The sequence below is a fragment of the Drosophila obscura genome, unplaced genomic scaffold (genome assembly GCF_018151105.1).
Source record: "Drosophila obscura isolate BZ-5 IFL unplaced genomic scaffold, ASM1815110v1 contig_139, whole genome shotgun sequence".
NCBI classification, from domain to species: Eukaryota; Metazoa; Arthropoda; class Insecta; order Diptera; family Drosophilidae; genus Drosophila; species Drosophila obscura.
The window spans coordinates 798,407-818,452 of NW_024542723.1; the positions used below are offsets into that span (position 1 = coordinate 798,407).

The window sequence follows — 20,046 nt, forward strand, 5'->3', positions numbered from 1 at the left end:
ATCTCTCTACCTATCGTTCAGTGCGCGAGTAGAGTCGCGTTCCCAGAAGCGACTCGCACGTTCCTTCTCGTTTTATATTAGTTTTTAGTTTATTTATGTGATTGTCTAGTTTACGGTAAACTCTCCACGAAACATAGTTTTTCGAGCCGTCTGCGCAGATCTAACGATGCGAGCGACAGTGCGGTCAAAGGCAGCGAATGCAGGTAGAAAGCTGCAACTACGAAAGCAACGGCAAATGCCCGTACGCATGTATGTACTTATGTATGTAACTGAACTGCACTAGCACCGAGGGCGAAAGCGAAGACCGAAAATGCAACGGAATCAAGCAGCGCACATACGATTATGCTGTATGTATGTACTCAAGCGGTTCCGATTCCGTTATTGCTGCTGATAGCACACAATAATGTTTGTACAATATATTAAACTGCTGACTTCCCGAGTATGTTTTATGCACTTTATGCACGAAACACGATATACATGGATATCTCGGTAGAACCTCAAAATGTTCTGAGCTTTTCCGTCGGGCTTTTCCGACCGCTTGAATAAATTCCAAAAAAAGATAGTCAGAACGCGAAATCGTTTAAACTTAACAAACTTGGCTTTATTTTCGACAAGCAACAAAATCAAGCCGTGTGTTTTATGACGAAGGGTTACTGAACATATATCTACTTTTCAAGGGTCGTTGGACTATATTAGTTCGTTCCGTTTGCTCTCACGGTTTCGACTCCCCCGCTCTCAAGAGCAATGCAAATTACTCAGCCCGCTCAACACTCGGGCTTGATCCACGATCAGTGAGCGAGCGTTTGATGGTAAGAGCGACAGCTAGCGCAAAGAGCTTGTTGCCAGCGCCTGCTCCGAACATAGTGTAATATAACGGAGGAAAGAATTGGCTATCGACTGTTAACGCTGGTCTGTAATAAATATAATTTATGTGCTCAAAAATGAGTCCGCCTGTCTATTAGTAAAATGTACGCGGATGTAATATAGCCAGGGTATATGAGTAAAATGTATAAATAAAACTTCAACTAGAGAACTATAGATATTCGATTTTTATTATGATTTTTATTTAGATTCCATATGGCTTTTTAAATCATCAGAATCGTTATAAATATTATTTGTAAAGTGGTTTGGAGTTATGTCCTGATGTGTGGAAATAAATTGTACTAAAATAGAGTCGTCAGTTATAATGTTTCTTACTAATTCTTCAATTTTTGAGGACGTGTTCCCCAGATTATCTTGGGTCGTATTTTCTAAGTTTACAAGATATAGTGGGTTATCAGAGCTCATTACCATATCCATACCACTTTTATTGAAAATATCCATTATCCATGAAACCACAAAAAAGCAAGCTGCGTTCATTGGAAAAGCTCGTATCAGAGTAGAGTTCAATCCTCGAAAGAAAAAGAAGGTACCCTCTTTTTTAAAGCCCTTTTTTGCACAATCGATGAATCCATTGTATTTAGCATTTTTTCCTAGAGCATCTGCTTGCATATGCGTTTTTACTACATCAATGGGATAGCAGGCTAGCCATGACGCTATTCCAGCACAGCCTCCAGCCATAAGAGTGTATGGGATATTAGGAATTTCTCTCTGTCGCATTAGAAACTCATAGGATACAAAATAGCTGGAAAATCCTAAGATAATATGAAAAAAGAAAAAAAAAATATTATAAGTGTCTTATTAGTAACCATCTGTCCCGTTGATATTTATTCGACACTAAAATTTGATCGTTTATAGATAGGGATCACAAATAAGACTTATGAGTTTAAAAAATCAAAATCGAAAAAATGTCTCCTAGGTGTATGAAAAAAAATACAGCTACGCTAATTTTTGAAGAGGTTCCCGTAACATGCTAAACTTTTAATACCAATTTCTCTAATAAAAATCATGAAAAGCAAAAAGCAACGTCTGAGTAGCTTCTTTGGACGCGCTCTCCTTTTATACCCGTACTCAGTCAGTATATAAATAAGCTCACAGCTTATTTTAGATTTTTTTGCTCCATCTGTCATTTACACCTACAATGTATATCTTACAAAATTTTGAAACAAAATTGATTCAGTGTGATATCATATGAGTCTGGAAACAAAATTTGGTTTCTCTAGCTTTTATAGTCTCTGAGAACAAGGCATGAAACAAGACGGACAGACGGACGGTCGGACAGACAGACATGGCATATCGACTAGGCTACTGATGCTGATCAAAAATATATATATTTTCCATCTTTGCGTTACACACATCCACTTTTACCAAAAATACAATACACACCTTAACTCTTTGAGTACGGTATAAAAATCATAAAAGACTAAACTTTTATAATTAAAATAAAAAATAAAAAAATGTATGCAAATATCTTTTGACCGGGGAGGTGTATATTGGAAAGAGATATATATATTTGTGATCTACACTTCAATATGTCTTTACAGGATAAATAATACCATCCGCTATTGTTCTAAAACCGCTGTAATATAAAGTATTGTAAGTTACAGTTTGTAACGAAGAGAGAAATTCAATATGCCGACTATTGGGTTTTCGTGCCTTTAACATTAGGCTTAACTTCTAGCTGTTTTAATTCTCTTTTCAAAATACAACCAGACGTACGATACAAGAGTTATGTGAAAAAAACTGAAAAAAGCTTAAAAAAAGAATTCAAAAATTCTTAAAAAAAGTTCTGCCATAGAAAAAAACCATAATTCCTTAAAAAATTTTAAAGTCCCATATCTATCAGAAAAAGTCGGTTTTGATCCTTGAGGAAAACAAATTGGATTTTGTCGAGTAGTGTTATTTCTGATTTTTATAATAAAATCTAAAAGATACTTAACAATTTTCTATCCCACAACCAAGTTGCTTTGAAGCGAAAACACAGCACTATTAACTCTTTACGAAAAATTCAACAGACGCCCTTTCCTCAAAAAATCAAGTATCTTTTTCAAAGCCTTCATGACACGTCGCTCCTTCAGAGCTCTAGTCAATAATATTCACTTTCTTCCAGTTGCAGTTCCAGTTACTGACCCCCTTTCCGTCGTTCTGTTTGGTGAGCTCGTAGATTACAATAGCGTTTTTTTGCGAGGTTATTAAAGAAAAATCAAGTATCTTTTTCAAAGCCTTCATGACACGTCGCTCCTTCAGAGCTCTAGTCAATAATATTCACTTCACAATTGTATCCCACAAGGTTACCCCCTTTCCGTCGTACTGTTTGGTGAGCTAGTAGATTTCAATAGCGTTTTTTTGCGAGGTTATTAAAGAGGCGATGATTATTCAGTTAAAATATTCAGTTTATTGTACTTTAGTTCAATATATATGTAGTATCATAAAAAATAGCGAAAGGTGTGCGGATTTGATGAAGACAGCTCACGATGGGTCGATTGAAGACGCCGGGGCCGGTTCAAGACCGTTGAAAACAATATATTTATGTTATGAGCGTTTATACCTATGTACCTATACCTCACTGTGCCAGACAGCAATACGTTTAACTGCGGTGATGATCGATCTTGAAGTGTCTTCTGCTTTTTCTGACGAGCCTCCCTTACAGCGGCTGACGAACGCCGAGACAGAGCAGAGCCTCAGCAAGAGCATAAGCAAAGGCAATCAAAACGGTAAGACGTTACATTAAGAAATGTTACATATCTTACATAACTGCTCTTTGTGCTGCCTGGGCCGGCGCTTAGCTGAACACTGTTTATAGTTGCTGTTCGGCTAAGCGCCCGCCCATGGCAGCACAATGAGCAATGAGACCATATGTAACATCTCTTAAATGTAACGTCTCTCTTTATTACCGTTTTGTTTGCTTTGCTTATGCTCTATCTGGTGCTTTGCTCTTTGTCGGCGTTCGACAGCCGCTGTGGGGGAGGCTCGTGAGAGAAAGCAGAAGACACTTCAGATTCGATCATCACCGTAGTTAAACGTTTTGCTGTCTGGCACAGTGACCTGCCTGCCACAGAGTTCTAAACTAAACCCTACATAAACCTAACAACTTCAACAGTCTTGAACCGGCCCCCGCGTCTTCAATCGACCAATCGTTAACTCTCGTTATCAAATCCGCACACCTTTCGCTAGTTTTGGATAAAACATATATATTAACTTAAGTACAATAAACTGTGAATATATTAACTGAACAATCATCGTCTCTTAAATAATCTTGCGAAACAACGCTACTGAAGAAGCTCAGTAGCTCAACATTTGGTGACCCCGACGTGATAGAAACATAAACTCGTTAGATTTTATCACAAAAGACATAACATTTTCGTTGGATAAATTTGCTTTGAACCACGGTTTTTTCGGTTTGTCGTATGTGCACAAGCAACAGAAACGGTTCTCGCGTCATCTGTTTTGCGGTCTGCTTGCTTGCTGCTGTTTCGTTTCGGTTTCGTGCTCTCAGCGTGCATGCCTTTGTTGTTGTCAGATGTGCAGCTCAGATCAAACTGCTCGGGGTTATTCACCGGCTGTAAACCCCTGTGTCCCAGTGACTCTAAAACGCAGTGGCTTCTAATAGCACCCCCTCACTCTTGCGTCCCTCACCTTTGTCTCCCGAGTTGGACGTTGCATTTAACAAGGGCAAGGTGCAATCCAAGGTAGGGGCAGCACGGAGAATGGAAACTGCCGTCGGCAAGGAGAGGATTGGCGAACTCAGTGAGGAGGAGTTGAGTGTGCGACTAAAGTTGCTGGCGGATCTGGTCGCTTCGTTCAACGAGCACCATAATGCCCTGGAGAGGATTGATCTCGATGAGATCGGCAGCTTATTGAGACCTCGCCTGTGTCCCAACTCCGGTCATTGTCAGATACTGCAAATTCCAATCTGCGGGGCTTGCAGAGTGTGGGGACAAATGACCAGATTGCTGAATGCATTCTGATACATAGCCTGCTACAGAAAGTGGACAGCGCCACACAAGCCAAGTGGGAGGAATGCTCGTCAATGGATAGCATACCCACAAGCCAGCAATTTACCGCTTTTCTGGAGCAGAGATGCCAGAGGTTGGAGACTCAGGAGCACGCTAAGGACATGTACACTAATAGCAATCGGAAACACTGCCTAGTTGCAACTACCTTCAAGCCGATTGCCTGCGCGCTCTGCGGCGATACCGGACATTCGATATATCGATGTTCTCAGTTCAGCAACCTTTCTCCTCGACTTCGGCTCCAGGAAGCTAATAAGCTATCCCTATGCACCAACTGCCTCCGATCAGGCCATCAGCAAGGTGAATGTCGTTCACGATCCTGCCGAGTATGTGGTGCTAAGCATCACACACTACTTCATTTCGAGTCTTCGTCCTACACTTCTCAAGCCATTCTGCCTCAACTGTTCAAATCAACATCGACTCTACGAATTCCCGCGATACCCTCTGTCGCTGAACATGCCGTAACATCGTCAGCCACGTCGCTCTTGGCCCAGAGTCATCGACGGGACGCTGTGGTTTTGCCCACTGCCATAATCAGCGTAAGGAGTCGCTCCGGGATGTTGATTCCTTGCCGTGCCCTGCTCGATTCTGGATCGCAGGTGCATTTCGTAACTTCTCGTCTGGCTCAACAGTTGCAGCTACAGAAGAAAGAGTCGGTAGTTTCCGTTTCTGGTCTAGGCGATTCGTGTGCCATATCCGAAGGATGCTGCGTCGATATCCAACTGGAATCACACGCGTCCAACTATGCCGCGACCATTACGGCACTTATTGCTCCAACCATTACGGGTAACCAACCCAACGGTATCCACGACATTAATCGCTGGGACATGCCCTCCAACATACCTCTGGCGGATCAGAAGTTTCACCAGCCCCAGCCAGTTGATATTCTGATTGGAGCGGCTCTGTTCTTCGAGCTTCTATGCGCTGGCAATATCAAGTTGGGAATTGGACTGCCACGTCTTCAGGAGACCAGACTGGGATGGATAGTTGCAGGAGAGGTTTCTCCGTCTCTCAAGGCAGCTCCACTTTCTGCTTCTCTATTTTCAGGTAGCTCATCTGAAGTGGCCCCTCGCTCGACCCAGCATAGGGTCAACAATAAAGTCCGCAGTAGCGGTACTGAAGACGGCGCTGAAGACAACAACGGTGCTGCAAAATAAGGATGTTAAAGACCCGTGCTCTTCAACGGGGTGAGTATGTTCGGCTAAGCGCCGGCCCATGTCAGCACAATGAACAATGAGACCATATGTAACATCTCTTAAATGTAACGTCTCTCTTTATTACCGTTTTGTTTGCTTTGCTTATGCTCTATCTGGTGCTTTGCTCTCTGTCGGCGTTCGACAGCCGCTGTGGGGGAGGCTCGTGAGAGAAAGCAGAAGACACTTCAGATTCGATCATCACCGTAGTTAAACGTTTTGCTGTCTGGCACAGTGACCTGCCTGCCACAGAGTTCTAAACTAAACCTTACATAAACCTAACAACTTCAACAGTCTTGAACCGGCCCCCGCGTCTTCAGTCGACCAATCGTTAACTCTCGTTATCAAATCCGCACACCTTTCGCTAGTTTTGGATAAAACATATATATTAACTTAAGTACAATAAACTGTGAATATATTAACTGAACAATCATCGTCTCTTAAATAATCTTGCGAAACAATGCTACTGAAGAAGCTCAGTAGCTCAACAGTTGCTTTTAGGCATAAAAACATTAGTTTAACAACTTATGCGGACGAAGCAAACATGTACACTGAAATAAAAATTACAATGCAAAAATACAATTAAGTTAAGGGGGCAACTGAAGCTGCTTTCCCTCGCGGAGCGGTCACAAGCCCACGAGGAGAAGCCCGCAAGGAGTATGCCTGCGATGCCTGAAGGCGAGGCCTCGGGCAGCCGAGGGAGAGAAAAGCCGCACAAGGGCGGCGCTGCCCTCGAAGAGGATTAGAAAGATCGAATTGAAAGTCGCCTGCTACCGACTCAAGATAAATTTTCATTTGGACGGGACCTTGGCCGCGACCGAGAGGAACCCTCAGGCAAAGCCCATTTACAGAATGTAAGTGATTTTTTCGAATGTTTTCTAATAATATTAATATTATTTAGATAAATAAATGAATATATAAATTAAAATTGAGCGATAATTGAGTCGACCTCTACGTAATTTAATACCAAATATCCAATCAATAGGCGAAGAGATAGGCGAAGAGATAGTGGCAGCCACAATTTTGAAGATACGGTAAAACTGAAAACGCAGTATCATAGAGAATTACCATATCTACTAGATTGCCGAATCAGATCGGATCATTATTATAGCCAGAATGAAGAAATGAATTTTCAGTTGCTTCCCCCGTTTCTTTCAGCACGTGACCACACTAATTATTCTCTTTCTTGCTCGCACACACTGCCCCGTTATGTACGCAAGCCCCCTCTAGCGGAGGAGATGTAGAATCTAAATGGTACATGTATAATCTACATGTTAGATGTAAAATAATTTAACATTATACATGATAAGTTAATAAAATAACCAATCCGTTGACTGAATTTTCACTTAACGATTCCGCGCTCAATCTGCTGCAGTCCAAGGTGGCCACCTAGGGCGATTTGGACTTTCAAAGTTAATACAGTAATGCTACATTTTTTAAGCCGAATTCGGCACAAGATATTTAACATTGATTATATTGAAAGCATTCTGTTGTTTTTTACTTAAGCATTACAAAAAATAGCTCATTGCAGTACAACTTCCTTTACGTCAAACGTGTGCAAGTTAACAAGAGTTAACTGAATTGACCACTGGGACGAATTCTGCAATATTGCACAATAAGCAGTTTCGTCACCCGTGGTATCGCCGTCGTCGCGATCGCGATGCCGGCCGCATCCGGCACGAGGCGCAAGGTCAGCACTTTGGCCGGCAGCTAAGGGTTCGCGGTTGGGAAGTTTAGAGTTTTAAGTTGTTTTATAATAGTTAGCCGAGTGGCGAAGACATGCAACGTCTCGCCTTGCAACGTTAAATAAAGGACAGTTTATAATACCCGTGAACGCATTTAAATATTACTGGCGCCCAACGCGATCGAGCAACCACCCCCGAGAGAGTAAATTAGTGCGGAGACAACGCCCGCTAAGCGAAAATCGGTGAAAAGTGCAAAAGAAATAAACCGAAAGATCGACAGTATCGAGTGCGGAGACAACGCCAACTTAAGAAAAAAGTAAGGGATTCAAAAGGAAAGTGAAAATAATTAAGCGAGGAGACGAAGCCCGCTGAAACCAAAAGACCAAAGAACATCGAGTACAGAGACAAAGCCCTCTCGAGAACAAATAAAAAGAAAGTGGAAACAGTGGAGCGCGGAGACAACGCCCGCTCCAAAACACGAATATTAAAAGTGCGTGCAAAAATTGCACTCAAAAGCTCGTAGCCTCGAGTGTAAATAAAGGGCATTTAATCAACCCCAAACTGTTACACCAGAGCGGACGGCTTTGGGCAGCGGCGACGATAGACGAGAGGGGAGGACAACGCAGAGCAATATAAGATATAATCTACGAAGTGGAGGAGAATATAAGAGGAACATGTAAGTGAAACTTTTCTTCAATTATCGCCCAAAAAGTAAGAAGTAAAAACAAAACCAAACAGATAAGACGTTTTTATATTCAGAATTATTCGGCCGTCATTGTTCTCAGAACACTTGCTAGAGCAAGAGCTTGCCACACTTCGGCAGGGTGGACTGTCCATCACTCAGGTCTACGAAGAGGTCGAGAAGAAGCTCACCCGTCTCACAAATAAGACGATCATGTAACAAGACGCCGCACAGGCGCAATACATTAACGAAAGGTATAACGCACTCCGTGTCTTCGTTTCAGGCTTTAGAAGAGGCCTCACGGATACACTTTTTGCGGCACAGCCTGCTGACTTGCCGTCAGCCTTGGTCTTGGCACAAGAAATTGAGGCCAACCATGATAGGCACGACTTTGCAACAAATTACGCAAGAGCTTTAGAAAGCAAACCACAGAACCGAACAAAATATAGGCAGGGCGTACAGAATGAGCCCGATCACTATAAGAGACAATCAAAGAACAAAGAAAAGCAAATCCTAATAACGGGCACCAACAGGGTGCGTATAAAAGGCCGGCTGGATCCCAGAGATTCTCTGACCAACGCAAGCAGAGGATCATTCACCTCGCTCAGGTGGACCCGGACGAACAACAATACGAACAGTTAGCATCGGAAGCAGTGGCGGATATTGATGAGGACAATAGTGCAGGATACGACAGTGATACTGTTCATTTTTTAGGGGAGAGTCCCTGCTCCCGTTCGTCAGACGAACAGTAGCAGGGAGAACGCTAAACCTTTTAATAGACATTGGGACCGTGAAAAATTATAAAATTATAAATTATGTAGAGGCCCCATTTTTTGTAAAATCCCTGCACGGCTTCAATAAAGTAGAGCAAAAATGTTTCCTAACCATATTCGGCATTAAATGCCCGTTCTTTAACTTGCCGGAGCTGTCAACTTTTGATGGCATCATAGGGCTCGACACGCTAATGGAAGCTGGCGTCAATATAAACCTGGGGACAAAAAATCTCCACTTTGGACAGGAATCTGAAAGGATCCTATTCCAACGAGAAGGAACGTGTTAGTCGCTTCTGGAGACGCGACTCTACTTATACCCGTACTCAGTCAGTATAATTTTTTTGCTACATCTGCTATCTACATCTACATCTACAAAGTATATTCTACATCTAACATGTAGATTTTACATGTTCCATTTAGATTCTACATCTCCTCCGCTAGGGGTTGCTCGCGACCTGAACGCGGCAGAGTGTGCGAGCGAGAAAGAGATAGGTATCGATAGATAGGTCAGATAGGTCAGGATACCACCACATCACGTTAGCTGAGCGCGATCGTGAAAAGACCTCATTTTCGGTTAACGGAGGCAAATACACTCCTGCCCAAAATTATACGACACCTCGAAAAGTTTAGTTTCGACCCTCGTAGCAGAATGGGAAAGCATAATACAACAAAGTAAAGTATGCAGAATGGAAGCTTAATGAATTCTGCTTTAACTCTGATGTTGTTATCTCTTATTGCATCTCGCGTTTTCAAGTAGCGGTAAAAAAAGCACAAAAGTTCGATTTTTGTTATGTCTGAAAGTGTAACAAAGCTATACGACACATTTCAATTTATTGGATTTAGTTAATATTTTATTCTTATAATGGTATATAAACAATATTTAATAATTAATAGAACCACCTTTAGCCTTTGCTACTTCGAAAAGTCTTTTAGGCATTGAATTCACTAAATTTGTAAGTAAGGTTTTGTCTAAAAGAGACCATTGAGCCATAATTTCGCTTTTGAGGCTTTCGACATTCTCAAATATGTTGTTATTGGCGTAAACTCGCCTGGCTAAGATACCCCAAATGTTCTCAATTGGGTGTAAGTCAGGGGAGCACGCTGGCCATTCCAAAACATTTATATGGTGATCATTTATGAAGCGCTGGGTCTCTCTGCTCTTGTGAATAGATGCATTATCTTGCATAAAAACAAGATTTCCTTCAATATTTTTTTCGAAAAATGTCAGAAGACGATCCTCCAATACTTTTTTGTAATCTCCACTGTTCATCCTGGAGCTTGTGAAGCACAGATCAAGCGTTCCAGACGCATTTCCCATACAGTTTGATGAGGCTCAGAAGCCTTTGATAAACTTAGGAACATTTTGGCGTCGGAAGACGTCATCCTCCACTACCCAGACTTCAACCAACCGTTCGACCTAACCACTGATGCCTCATCCAGTGGCATCGGGGCGGTACTGTCGCAAAATAATAGACCAATAACTATGATTTCTAGGACTCTGAAAGACAGAGAACTAAACTATGCGACCAATGAAAGAAAGCTTTTGGCCATAGTCTGGGCCTTAGATACGCTTTGTCACTACCTGTATGGAAAGAGTGACATCAACATCTACACAGACCATCAGCCACTGATTTTCGCGATAGATATTTTGAGATAGAAACCCCAATTCCAAGATAAAACGTTGGAAGGCGAGAATTGATAAATGCGGCGCAAGGGTCTTCTACAAACCAGGCAGGGACAATTACGTAGCAGATGCGCTGTCACGACAAAACATCAATGCGTTAGAAAGCCAGAGTCGATCCGACGCAGCAACAATTCATAGTGAGGCCTCGCTCACTTACGTAATTGAAGCCACAGACAAACCAGTGAACTGCTTCAGGAATCAGATAATCCTGGAAGAGTCAAATACCCCTTCCAAGCAGTTTCACATCCTCTTATCCGAAAAGACCCGTCACAAGATCGACTTTGCCAGTCGAGACACACTTCTTGCGTCCATCAAGGAAGTGGTAACTCTGCCAACTTTGGCGTTTGTGCAAAACGATCTAGTAAAAGCCTTTCCGGACACAAAATTAGGATTTTGCAAGACCTTGGTGACAGACATCACCAACGACGGGGAGCGAAGAGAGATAATGACAGCTGAACACAATCGGGCGCACAGGGCAGAACCATCTACTGTGACAATGAGGCAGCTTTTAATTCAGAGACCATTCGGTCTTTATTAAAGAACCAGTTCGACAGTGATATAGCGAATGCTCCACCGTTGCACAGCACATCAAACGGACAGGTGGAACGCTTCCACAGCACCCTCTTAGAAATAGCCAGGTGCTTAAAATTGCAACGCCAGGTGGACGATACGGTTGAACTAGTTATTCTAGCGACCATCGAATATAATCGAACCATCCACTCTGTCACAAACAAGACACCTATGGATGTGGTCCACGCAAGTTGCGACCTTGGGGAAGAAATTATGTTGAAGTTAATAAAAGCCCAACAAGAACAGCCAGATAGGAACAACCCGACCAGGCAAAATAGGACCTTTGATGTAGGCGAGCAGGTACTAGTGAAAACCAATAGGAGGTTATTGAACAAACTAACTCCTCTCTGCACTGAACAAAAGGTAGAGGCAGACCTGGGAACCACCGTTCTTATTAAAGGGAGGGTGGTCCACAAAGACATTTGGAGGTAGGTAAGGAATTAGGTCTAGGAAACCAGGATTCATAGCACTAAGTTCAAGTCCACTAGGGCAAGTTATAGTAGGACTAAAGAAAGTATAGTTAATAAGCCGTTGTGTTTCTCATTTCTTATAGGTCACCCGTTGAATATTGCTGCCTTCTAACAGTCTTGACCTTGACAGCTATGACCGACTCAAAGCTGACGGACTACACGCACGCAGACTACATCCCCATAATTGACGGACGGACAGTAATATGGAACGAGACCTTCTACATACAACACTCCACGAACTTGACAGAGTATGACCGATGCATTCAAGAGACAATAGAAATGACAGACGTTTTCCCAAAGACACATATGAGGAAAATATTAGAAACAGACACGAAACACCTACTGACGTTGACTGCGGCTTTAAGAGTTCATCACAGGCATGCGAGGAGTTTGAATGTCCTGGGGTCAGCACTGAAGATAATCGCAGGGACTCCGGACTTCGATGACTTACAACAAACAAGACAGGTCGAAAATGATTTAATAAACGCAAACAATAAACAGATAGCCATAAATTTAAGGACTCAAACACAGATAAATGCCCTCACCGAAGCTGTTAACCAATTATTAAAAGTAAACAAGAAGGAAGAAGTTAACACCTCCCATCCATATGAAACACTCTTAACTAGAAACAGAATGCTCGAATTGCAGAACCTAATGATCGCCACTACTCTGGCTAAAATAAACATAGTGAATCCAGCTATCATCGATAGCAATGACTTAGAGGCGATTTTGAAGAAAGGTTCCACCGATATCAGTGTAGCCCAACTTTTGGGCGCTGCAAATGTGAGGGCTCTAGATAGCCCCCGATCTTGTAGATAGATGAGGGTATCGTGGTAACAATGCGCCAAAAAGAGTACCTGAGGATTAATATCACCCGCCACCAAACGCTTTTGAGCCTGCCGTACCTTCACAAGCTGAATTAGGAGAATGTGCAACACCTGACCGAAGTCCAAACAAACTTTACGATCGGTCCCGTACTGGCCGCTGTCGTGGGCGTGGCCATGGGCGCTGCACTAATCGGCGTTTCCTGGTGGATGCGGCGCAGGTAGCAGAAGGGTAACACCGTGACCGAGGACGGTCAAGTCTTGAAGGAGGGAGTAGTTAACAAGAGTTAACTGAATTGACCACTGGGTGGGACGAATTCTGCAATATATATGTGCAAGATATGGTCATTCTCTTCGATACTACGATTTTAAGTTCTATCGTATTTTTAAATTTGTGCATGCCACAGATTTTCGTCCTTTAAGGTGGCGGAAGGGGGCGCGGCGAAATTTTGAAATACACTTGAAGCAGTGTGATATCACATGAGCCTGGAAACCAAATTTGGTTGCCCTAGCTTTTATAGTCTCTGAGATCTAAGTGCTCATTGAGACGGATAGACGGACGGATGGAAAGACGGACGGACGGACGGACATGGCTATATCGACTCGGCTATTGATTCTGATCAAGAATATATATACTTTATGGGGTCGAAAACGTTTCCCCCTCTGCGTTGCTCACATCCACTTTTACCACAAATACAATATACCCATTAACTCTTTTTTGAGTACGGGTATAAAAACCACATACGTATCGTCTGCACGCGAAAACGAGTACGATGCGCATCTGAGAAGCCTGCGCTGCAAGGTTTGTATTCTAATATGTTGCCTCCGTAGTTCTTCGATGGCCAACAGTCTCGGTAAAATCTTTTATATTATTATTTCCGCAAAATTCATATGTCTGTTTTTTAACAGCTGATTGCTGCCATGCACGGAGAGTTGCCAGACAACTGCTAGAGTTGCCGTGTGCACTGTTTTGTTTGACTTTGCATTAAAATTATAAAAGTACAGCTTTTGAACAATCAATTATTTTATATCATAAAAGAAAAAACGAAAAAAAACCAATGGTTTTGATATGATAAAATCAATAAAACTGCAAAATGAACCCTATTAGAATTGAATCTTGTAAACCCTAGCCTTAGTTCGAATTTGGTTAGTGACAATGCTAAGAACAATGAAATCGCTCGGAATTCTGTGGCACGGCGGAAATTTTTAAGTGGAAATCCACTGCGTGGTTTTCCATTTCAGTAGTGATTTCTGTGACACCCCTGATAAGCTCAAAAATGTATATACTGACTAAGTACGGGTATAAGTAGAGTCGCGTCCCCAGAAGCGACTCACACGTTCCTTCTCATTTTTTAATTGATATTAGATAGGACTATGTCGATTGGCGCCAGGCAGCGCTGCCGCTACATGGCAGATCACAGCGTTCTAGCAAAGTGGCTTCAACCAACAACCGAGAGTTCAGGGCCAGGCACCTGAGCCCATGGAAGTGGACACTTCTTCGTCCAAATTCAGACAGACCATTCGGACTACATATAATGAGACTGCCGCTGAGGCAGTAGCAGAAATAGAGGCTGACGGGTAGATCGATGAAAAAATTGACGCGATTATTTAGGGGAAAGTCAGTGCTGCCAGTCCTTGGGCGAAAGTAGCAGGGGCTAACAACACTACTCGACAAAATCGAACTTTTTTTTTCCTCAAGGATCCAAACCGACTTTTTCTGATAGATATGTGGATTTAAAATTTTTTAAAGAATTATGGTTTTTTTTCTATGGCAGAACTTTTTTTTGAAGAATTTTTGAAGTCTAGTATTTTTTTTAAAGCTTTTTTCAGAGGTAGCGCTTGTTTTTTTCACATAGCTCTAGTATCTTACGTCTGGTTGTAAAGAACTTTGCTATTTTGAAAAGATAATTAAATTAATTAAAATTAAGCTCAAACACTTTGTGATTACAGTTTACCGTCTGGGAAATATAAAGCATTGAAATGCAAAAATGATGATTTTTGTGCGGTATTTTTTACGAAATTTTGACTTTAAAAACTCAGGAAAAGTCGAAAAAAAATTATATCTTGTGTCCTCTATTTTTTTGTGTATAGGTGCATTAATTTGGCGTCGTTTAAGGTATTGTTCATTTAAATCTATGGAGAGACTTTAGAGCTAAAATTCGTAAACCAAACCTAAAATATGGAAAAAATGAACAAAAAATACCTTTTGGAAGGTTGCGAGCTCAACTGCCCATTGGGAATCGGGATCGCGATCAGGTACCAAATGTACAACCCTTCTTCGTTTGCTTTGTTCCCGGTTATCCGTTATCCCGGTTGAAGCACCGTTACCGGTGCATTCGGTCAGCGGGACGAATAAGATAAGCGAAAAGTGTCTGCTGTCGATAATCGGCGCAAACAACTTGCTAACGCATGTAGGGGCAACGTTGTGCCTGAAAGATGGTTCCATCTGAGGCCATCAAGTTCCACAAGTGCAACGACGTCCACCATACTAACGTAGTTGATGTCGACGCAGTCATAAAGGCGAAATTTATCCAGACGTTGAATATATGATGTTTTCCACGAACAGAACGGCAAAACATGGTACGTCTACGTCGATGACGTAACTCTTTTTTCTAAGACCCTTGACGACCATGTGAAACATATCGAATGGGTATTGAAAAGCGTATATGAGGCAATCATGTGAGTAGCACATAAAAAGTTCTATAAAGAAAGCGTCGAATACCTCGGGTTTATTGTGATAAGCAATGGCACAAAAACATCCCGTCAATTTTTTTGGAACCAGATAGTCCTAGGGGAAGAGAGAGAAGTTTTGTCATACCGTACACTTTACACACAAGGCCGCTCTTGCTGAAGTCGTTACAACCATAGTGAAACCGCACGTCGTAAACGCGATCCATTGCGATTTCCCAACTTGTAACGAACCATGGATCACATAAACATGCCAAAAGACAGGAGACCGGCACAAGGGGGCTTACGCAATAAGTACCTTAAATAATATTAAATAAATAAATATTCCTAAATATATATTTACGAAGTGCCAACGAAATTCCTTTCCCACGGTATCGGTGCACACCGATCACCTTACCTGGGACATTGGACACTTGTTGGGAGGCGATTGCCTTAGGTAACCGTCTGTTATCCACTTACATGCACGAGCCAGTCAGCAGTCTCCGACTTCCCTTATTTTTTATTGGACACTGACTGCCGGGCTAATGATTAGGTAATCTTCTGTTACCGATCAGCCCGTCTGCACGCGCAGGCTATAATTCGGCAAATGATATTTATGTAAGAACCAATATTCCAATATTCCGAAATATAAATATGATATCTGTACGACATTGGTGGGAAAATCTAGGGCCATAAAAGGCACTGCCTGGCGTGGAGACGAGGCAGTCCATCAGCAATGGCGGTCTAGCAGAGAGTCGCTCATCAAAAACTACAATACACGTCGCGGTCAATCGGTCAACATAACCCGGAAGCATAATAAGACGGAAAAAACAGACACCCATGGTTGAAAAAGTTATTATTTTAGTTTAGTCTCACAATCGATATTTTACTTTATGTAATAAATATTTTGTAACCGATAGTTTATGGCGATAACTGAATATCGATGGGTGTGTAAGATCACTTAAGAAAAAAAGAAGAAGAAGAACACGCGGAAGAAAAATAAATATATTTTAAGTTGGAAAATTGTAAAAGAAATCTGAAATAAACACGCAAATGCGCAACGGAATGGACAATCAAAGGAAGTGTGACGGATAGCCAATCCAGCGTCTCTCGAGCCGGATAATACAGTTAACATTCCACAGGTACAACAACACTCATTAAAATTCGAGACACCAAAAGTGTTGTGATTTCGCTAACCATTTTATTTCAGTTGCTGGCAAAGTCCCCATTTTTCCCAATAAAGTCCTCGTGAATTATAAATTATCTTGTAATTCAGAACCCTGATGCATATCCCATCCTGAGATAGATCCTTACAAGTAACGCCGCACTAGTCGCCGGGCCACTCGCGCAAGACTCCTGGGTTCGCTTAGGAGAGTTCGAGAGGCACTATGCCAAGCCAGCCTCACGCTCCAAGTCACCACTGCTCACTACTCCTGGACCATCCGACACTCGCCAAATAGATCCCAAGACCGGATTCCACGTCCCCGCAGCCACCGAACACCGTACTTCTGTAGCCCCGTTTCCAAGGCCTGTAGCTAAAGAGACTCAGCCAGCGCCCGTACCGAGAGTCTTGCCAGCGATCGACCGACCCATGGAAGGGCACCACTACAACCACGCTGCATCAATGGCGGAACGCATCCGAAAGTGGGGAGTGGGAAAGTGGGATCCAGTTTGACGGCCAAGATGATCCTCTATCATTCATCGAGCTGCTCAAAGAACGCGCGCTCTCGTATGGGGTGGACACAAACCAGCTGCCGAGGGCCATGGCCGAACTTCTCACAGACCGGGCCAGCCGTTAGTTCCGCACCAGCCGCCTACAAAGTTCCTCATGGGAAAATTTCCGCCATTAATTCTTAACGTTCTTCTTGCCACCACGGTATTTTGAACAATTGGAAGACCGGATCCGAGCCCGCAAGCAAGTGGCTGGGGAACTGTTCAAAGATTTCCTCATCGAGATACGTCTACTTATGCACCACGCCGGGTACGACGCTGCCAAGGAGCTAAACAGGATCTACGACAACGCCCTCCCAGCATACCAGATGTACGTGCGCCGCCACGAACTGCAAGACTTGTCACAGCTAACACTGCTGGCCACGGAGTTTAAGAGTATTCAAAAGCGGACTATCCCGACCACTCTCGCACCCCCGTGAGACAAGCCCAGATACGCACGGCCGCCTACAGAGCAGAGTAGGGGCGACTCCAATCGGACACCACTTCGGAAGCCTCATTGGGACTCGGCAGACTCACCAAGGAGACAGCCATCCAACCCAGTGAGTACGACAAAGCCCGAGGTAGCACATCGCATGAAAACGACCCCCATCGCCAACCCACGCGCAGCCTGTTGCCGGTGTGGTGAAGCAGGGCATGCGGCATACGAATGTCAAAATCCCTCGATCCTATTCTGCTGGGAATGTGGCAAGCGCGGCACCCGGACCATCGATTGCTGTCGCCAGAACACATCGGGAAACGACTCGCGTCCTCGACTGACACGGGATCAGCCGGGAACGACGTCTACCCCGACCCACGAATAAAAACCCCGCTACACATGAACGAGAACCGGATAGTGGCAATGGTAACCATAGGAGGACAGGCAACGGAAGCCACCGTCGACACAGGGGCATCCCGAAGCTTTATCAGTGCAAACCTCGCCCGACAACTAGACAACAACACCAACCTACAAGATGCATGCGTCCGCATACGCCTGGCCGACGGCTCGGTCAGAGAGATCACCCAGATTCTACTGGCGCACATCAGACTGGATCAAAGAGAAGTTCAAATACCCCTCCTTGTCCTACCAAACATGTTGGATCAAGTTATCGTCGGCATGGACTTCCTATGCGCCATTGAAACAACGATCCAGTGCGGTACCACACTTCTACAATTACGAGATCAGTGCCACACACCACCTATCCACACCGTTCCGACCAAAACAATGAACCCCGACAACAGAAACCGAAGCCAACGGCAGCCGTTATACGTCCGCAACCTATCCCAACGATTTTTGCACATGGCGGCGCAAACATGACACCCATTATGGGTGACCCATACCAACCACAGCAAACACACGACCACGACCTACCCCAACGAATACAACAAACAATATTGCCACAAAGAACACGAGACTCAGCCCACCGCCAGCAAAGGCAAAGAGCCGGCCCACAACGAAGAACACGAATCCGAAGCCAACACCATGAAACAACAAACAAGAAACCGGGAAAACGAGTCCCACGATCACTACGGAGCAACCGCGTCCTAGGCCAACCACAGGGGACACATACCCAAAGAAAGTACGAAAATCTCACACAGGAGACAAGCACTAACGCACTGGAACCCGGCACTCGGCACAGGAAGCCCAGATCCAAGACCAGCAACAGAGCATGTAAGTACCATCTCCTCAAAGAAGAAAGTGAACACAGAGACGACAATTAGCTCTAAACCAAGACAACAGCAGAAGCCTATAAACAAGGGAAACAGCTACGCTGACCCCACACTGGTCGGGGCTCATAATTGAACTGATATCCACAGAGCTCCTCAGCCCGGGCTCGGAAACCAGGACGATGACCCCACGATACGCCGGCCGCAGTCCTGTCGTACGCATGGCCGACGCAACCCAGATCTTCGCCAACATATTTGGGTACCTTCCGCGTACTGACATGATTTTTAGCGTCATGCACCGAGCCATGCCTAGAGCCATGTCCGAGATCTTCGTCGCCCATACAAGTCGTTGTTTGTGATACCAGAGGCGTCATCGCGACTCACCTGTTCACGTACCAGTCTGGCTGTGGTATAACACGAGTACTACACCCGGAGTACCAAAACATCATACCCATGGTCGACACCACACCCATCGTCGCCCACATAAGCAACTACCAACGGAGGATCGAACCGCCCAGCGCCTTCGATACAACCCTCTTGACCCACGCCAACCACTTGACTCCGAAGCCGCCGACCCAACAGAACATTAGCCTGAACCAGTCGTGGCCGCCAGATTTAGCCCCGCAGATCCAAGCATTTCTAGATGAGGAGCTACCAAAATTTGATGGCCTCCACGGGACGTCGGACATCGCCAAGCACACTATTGTCATGAGGGATAACCGGCCCATAAAACAGCGGTACTATCCTAAGAACCCAGCATGATGCAAATAATTGATGAACAAGTGGACCAATTGATTTCGGAAGGCCTCATCGAGCCCTCCCGGAGCCCCCACAGCGCCCCAATTGTACTCGTTCGTAAAAAGAATGGGAAATGGCGCATGTGGACTACCGGCAACTCAACACGCATTCCATCCCCGAGGCATACCCGCTGCCGAGGATCAACTATATTTTGGAACGGTTAAAAAACGCGCGCTTCATCACCACCCTCGACCTGAAAAACGGATACTGGCAGATCCCCATGGCCGACGGAAGTAGAGAAGCAACAGCTTTCACCGTACCGGGCCGGGGCCTCTACCAATGGAAGGTGATGCCCTTTGGACTGCACTCGGCACCGGCAACATTTCAGCGGGCTCTCGACACTGTGATTGGTACAGACATGGAGCCATGTGCATTCGCGTAACTAGATGACATTTTCATCGTGGGACGAGATTTCAACGAACATCTACGCAAC

At 44.0% G+C, this 20,046-nt stretch overlaps 1 protein-coding gene across 8 annotated transcripts in view; it reads right to left on the reverse strand.

The window, feature by feature from the left end:
* Positions 1 to 1,034: 1,034 nt before the first annotated feature.
* Positions 1,035 to 20,046, reverse strand: part of LOC111076368 (mitochondrial basic amino acids transporter) — a 211,525-nt gene continuing 192,513 nt past the window's right edge. For all 8 annotated transcript variants that reach the window (XM_041596138.1, XM_041596134.1, XM_041596140.1 and 5 more), the window contains one exon: positions 1,035 to 1,634. In XM_041596138.1, coding sequence (XP_041452072.1) covers positions 1,063 to 1,634 — 572 coding nt within the window. In that variant the 3' untranslated portion in view covers positions 1,035 to 1,062. The remainder of the gene's footprint in view (positions 1,635 to 20,046) is intronic.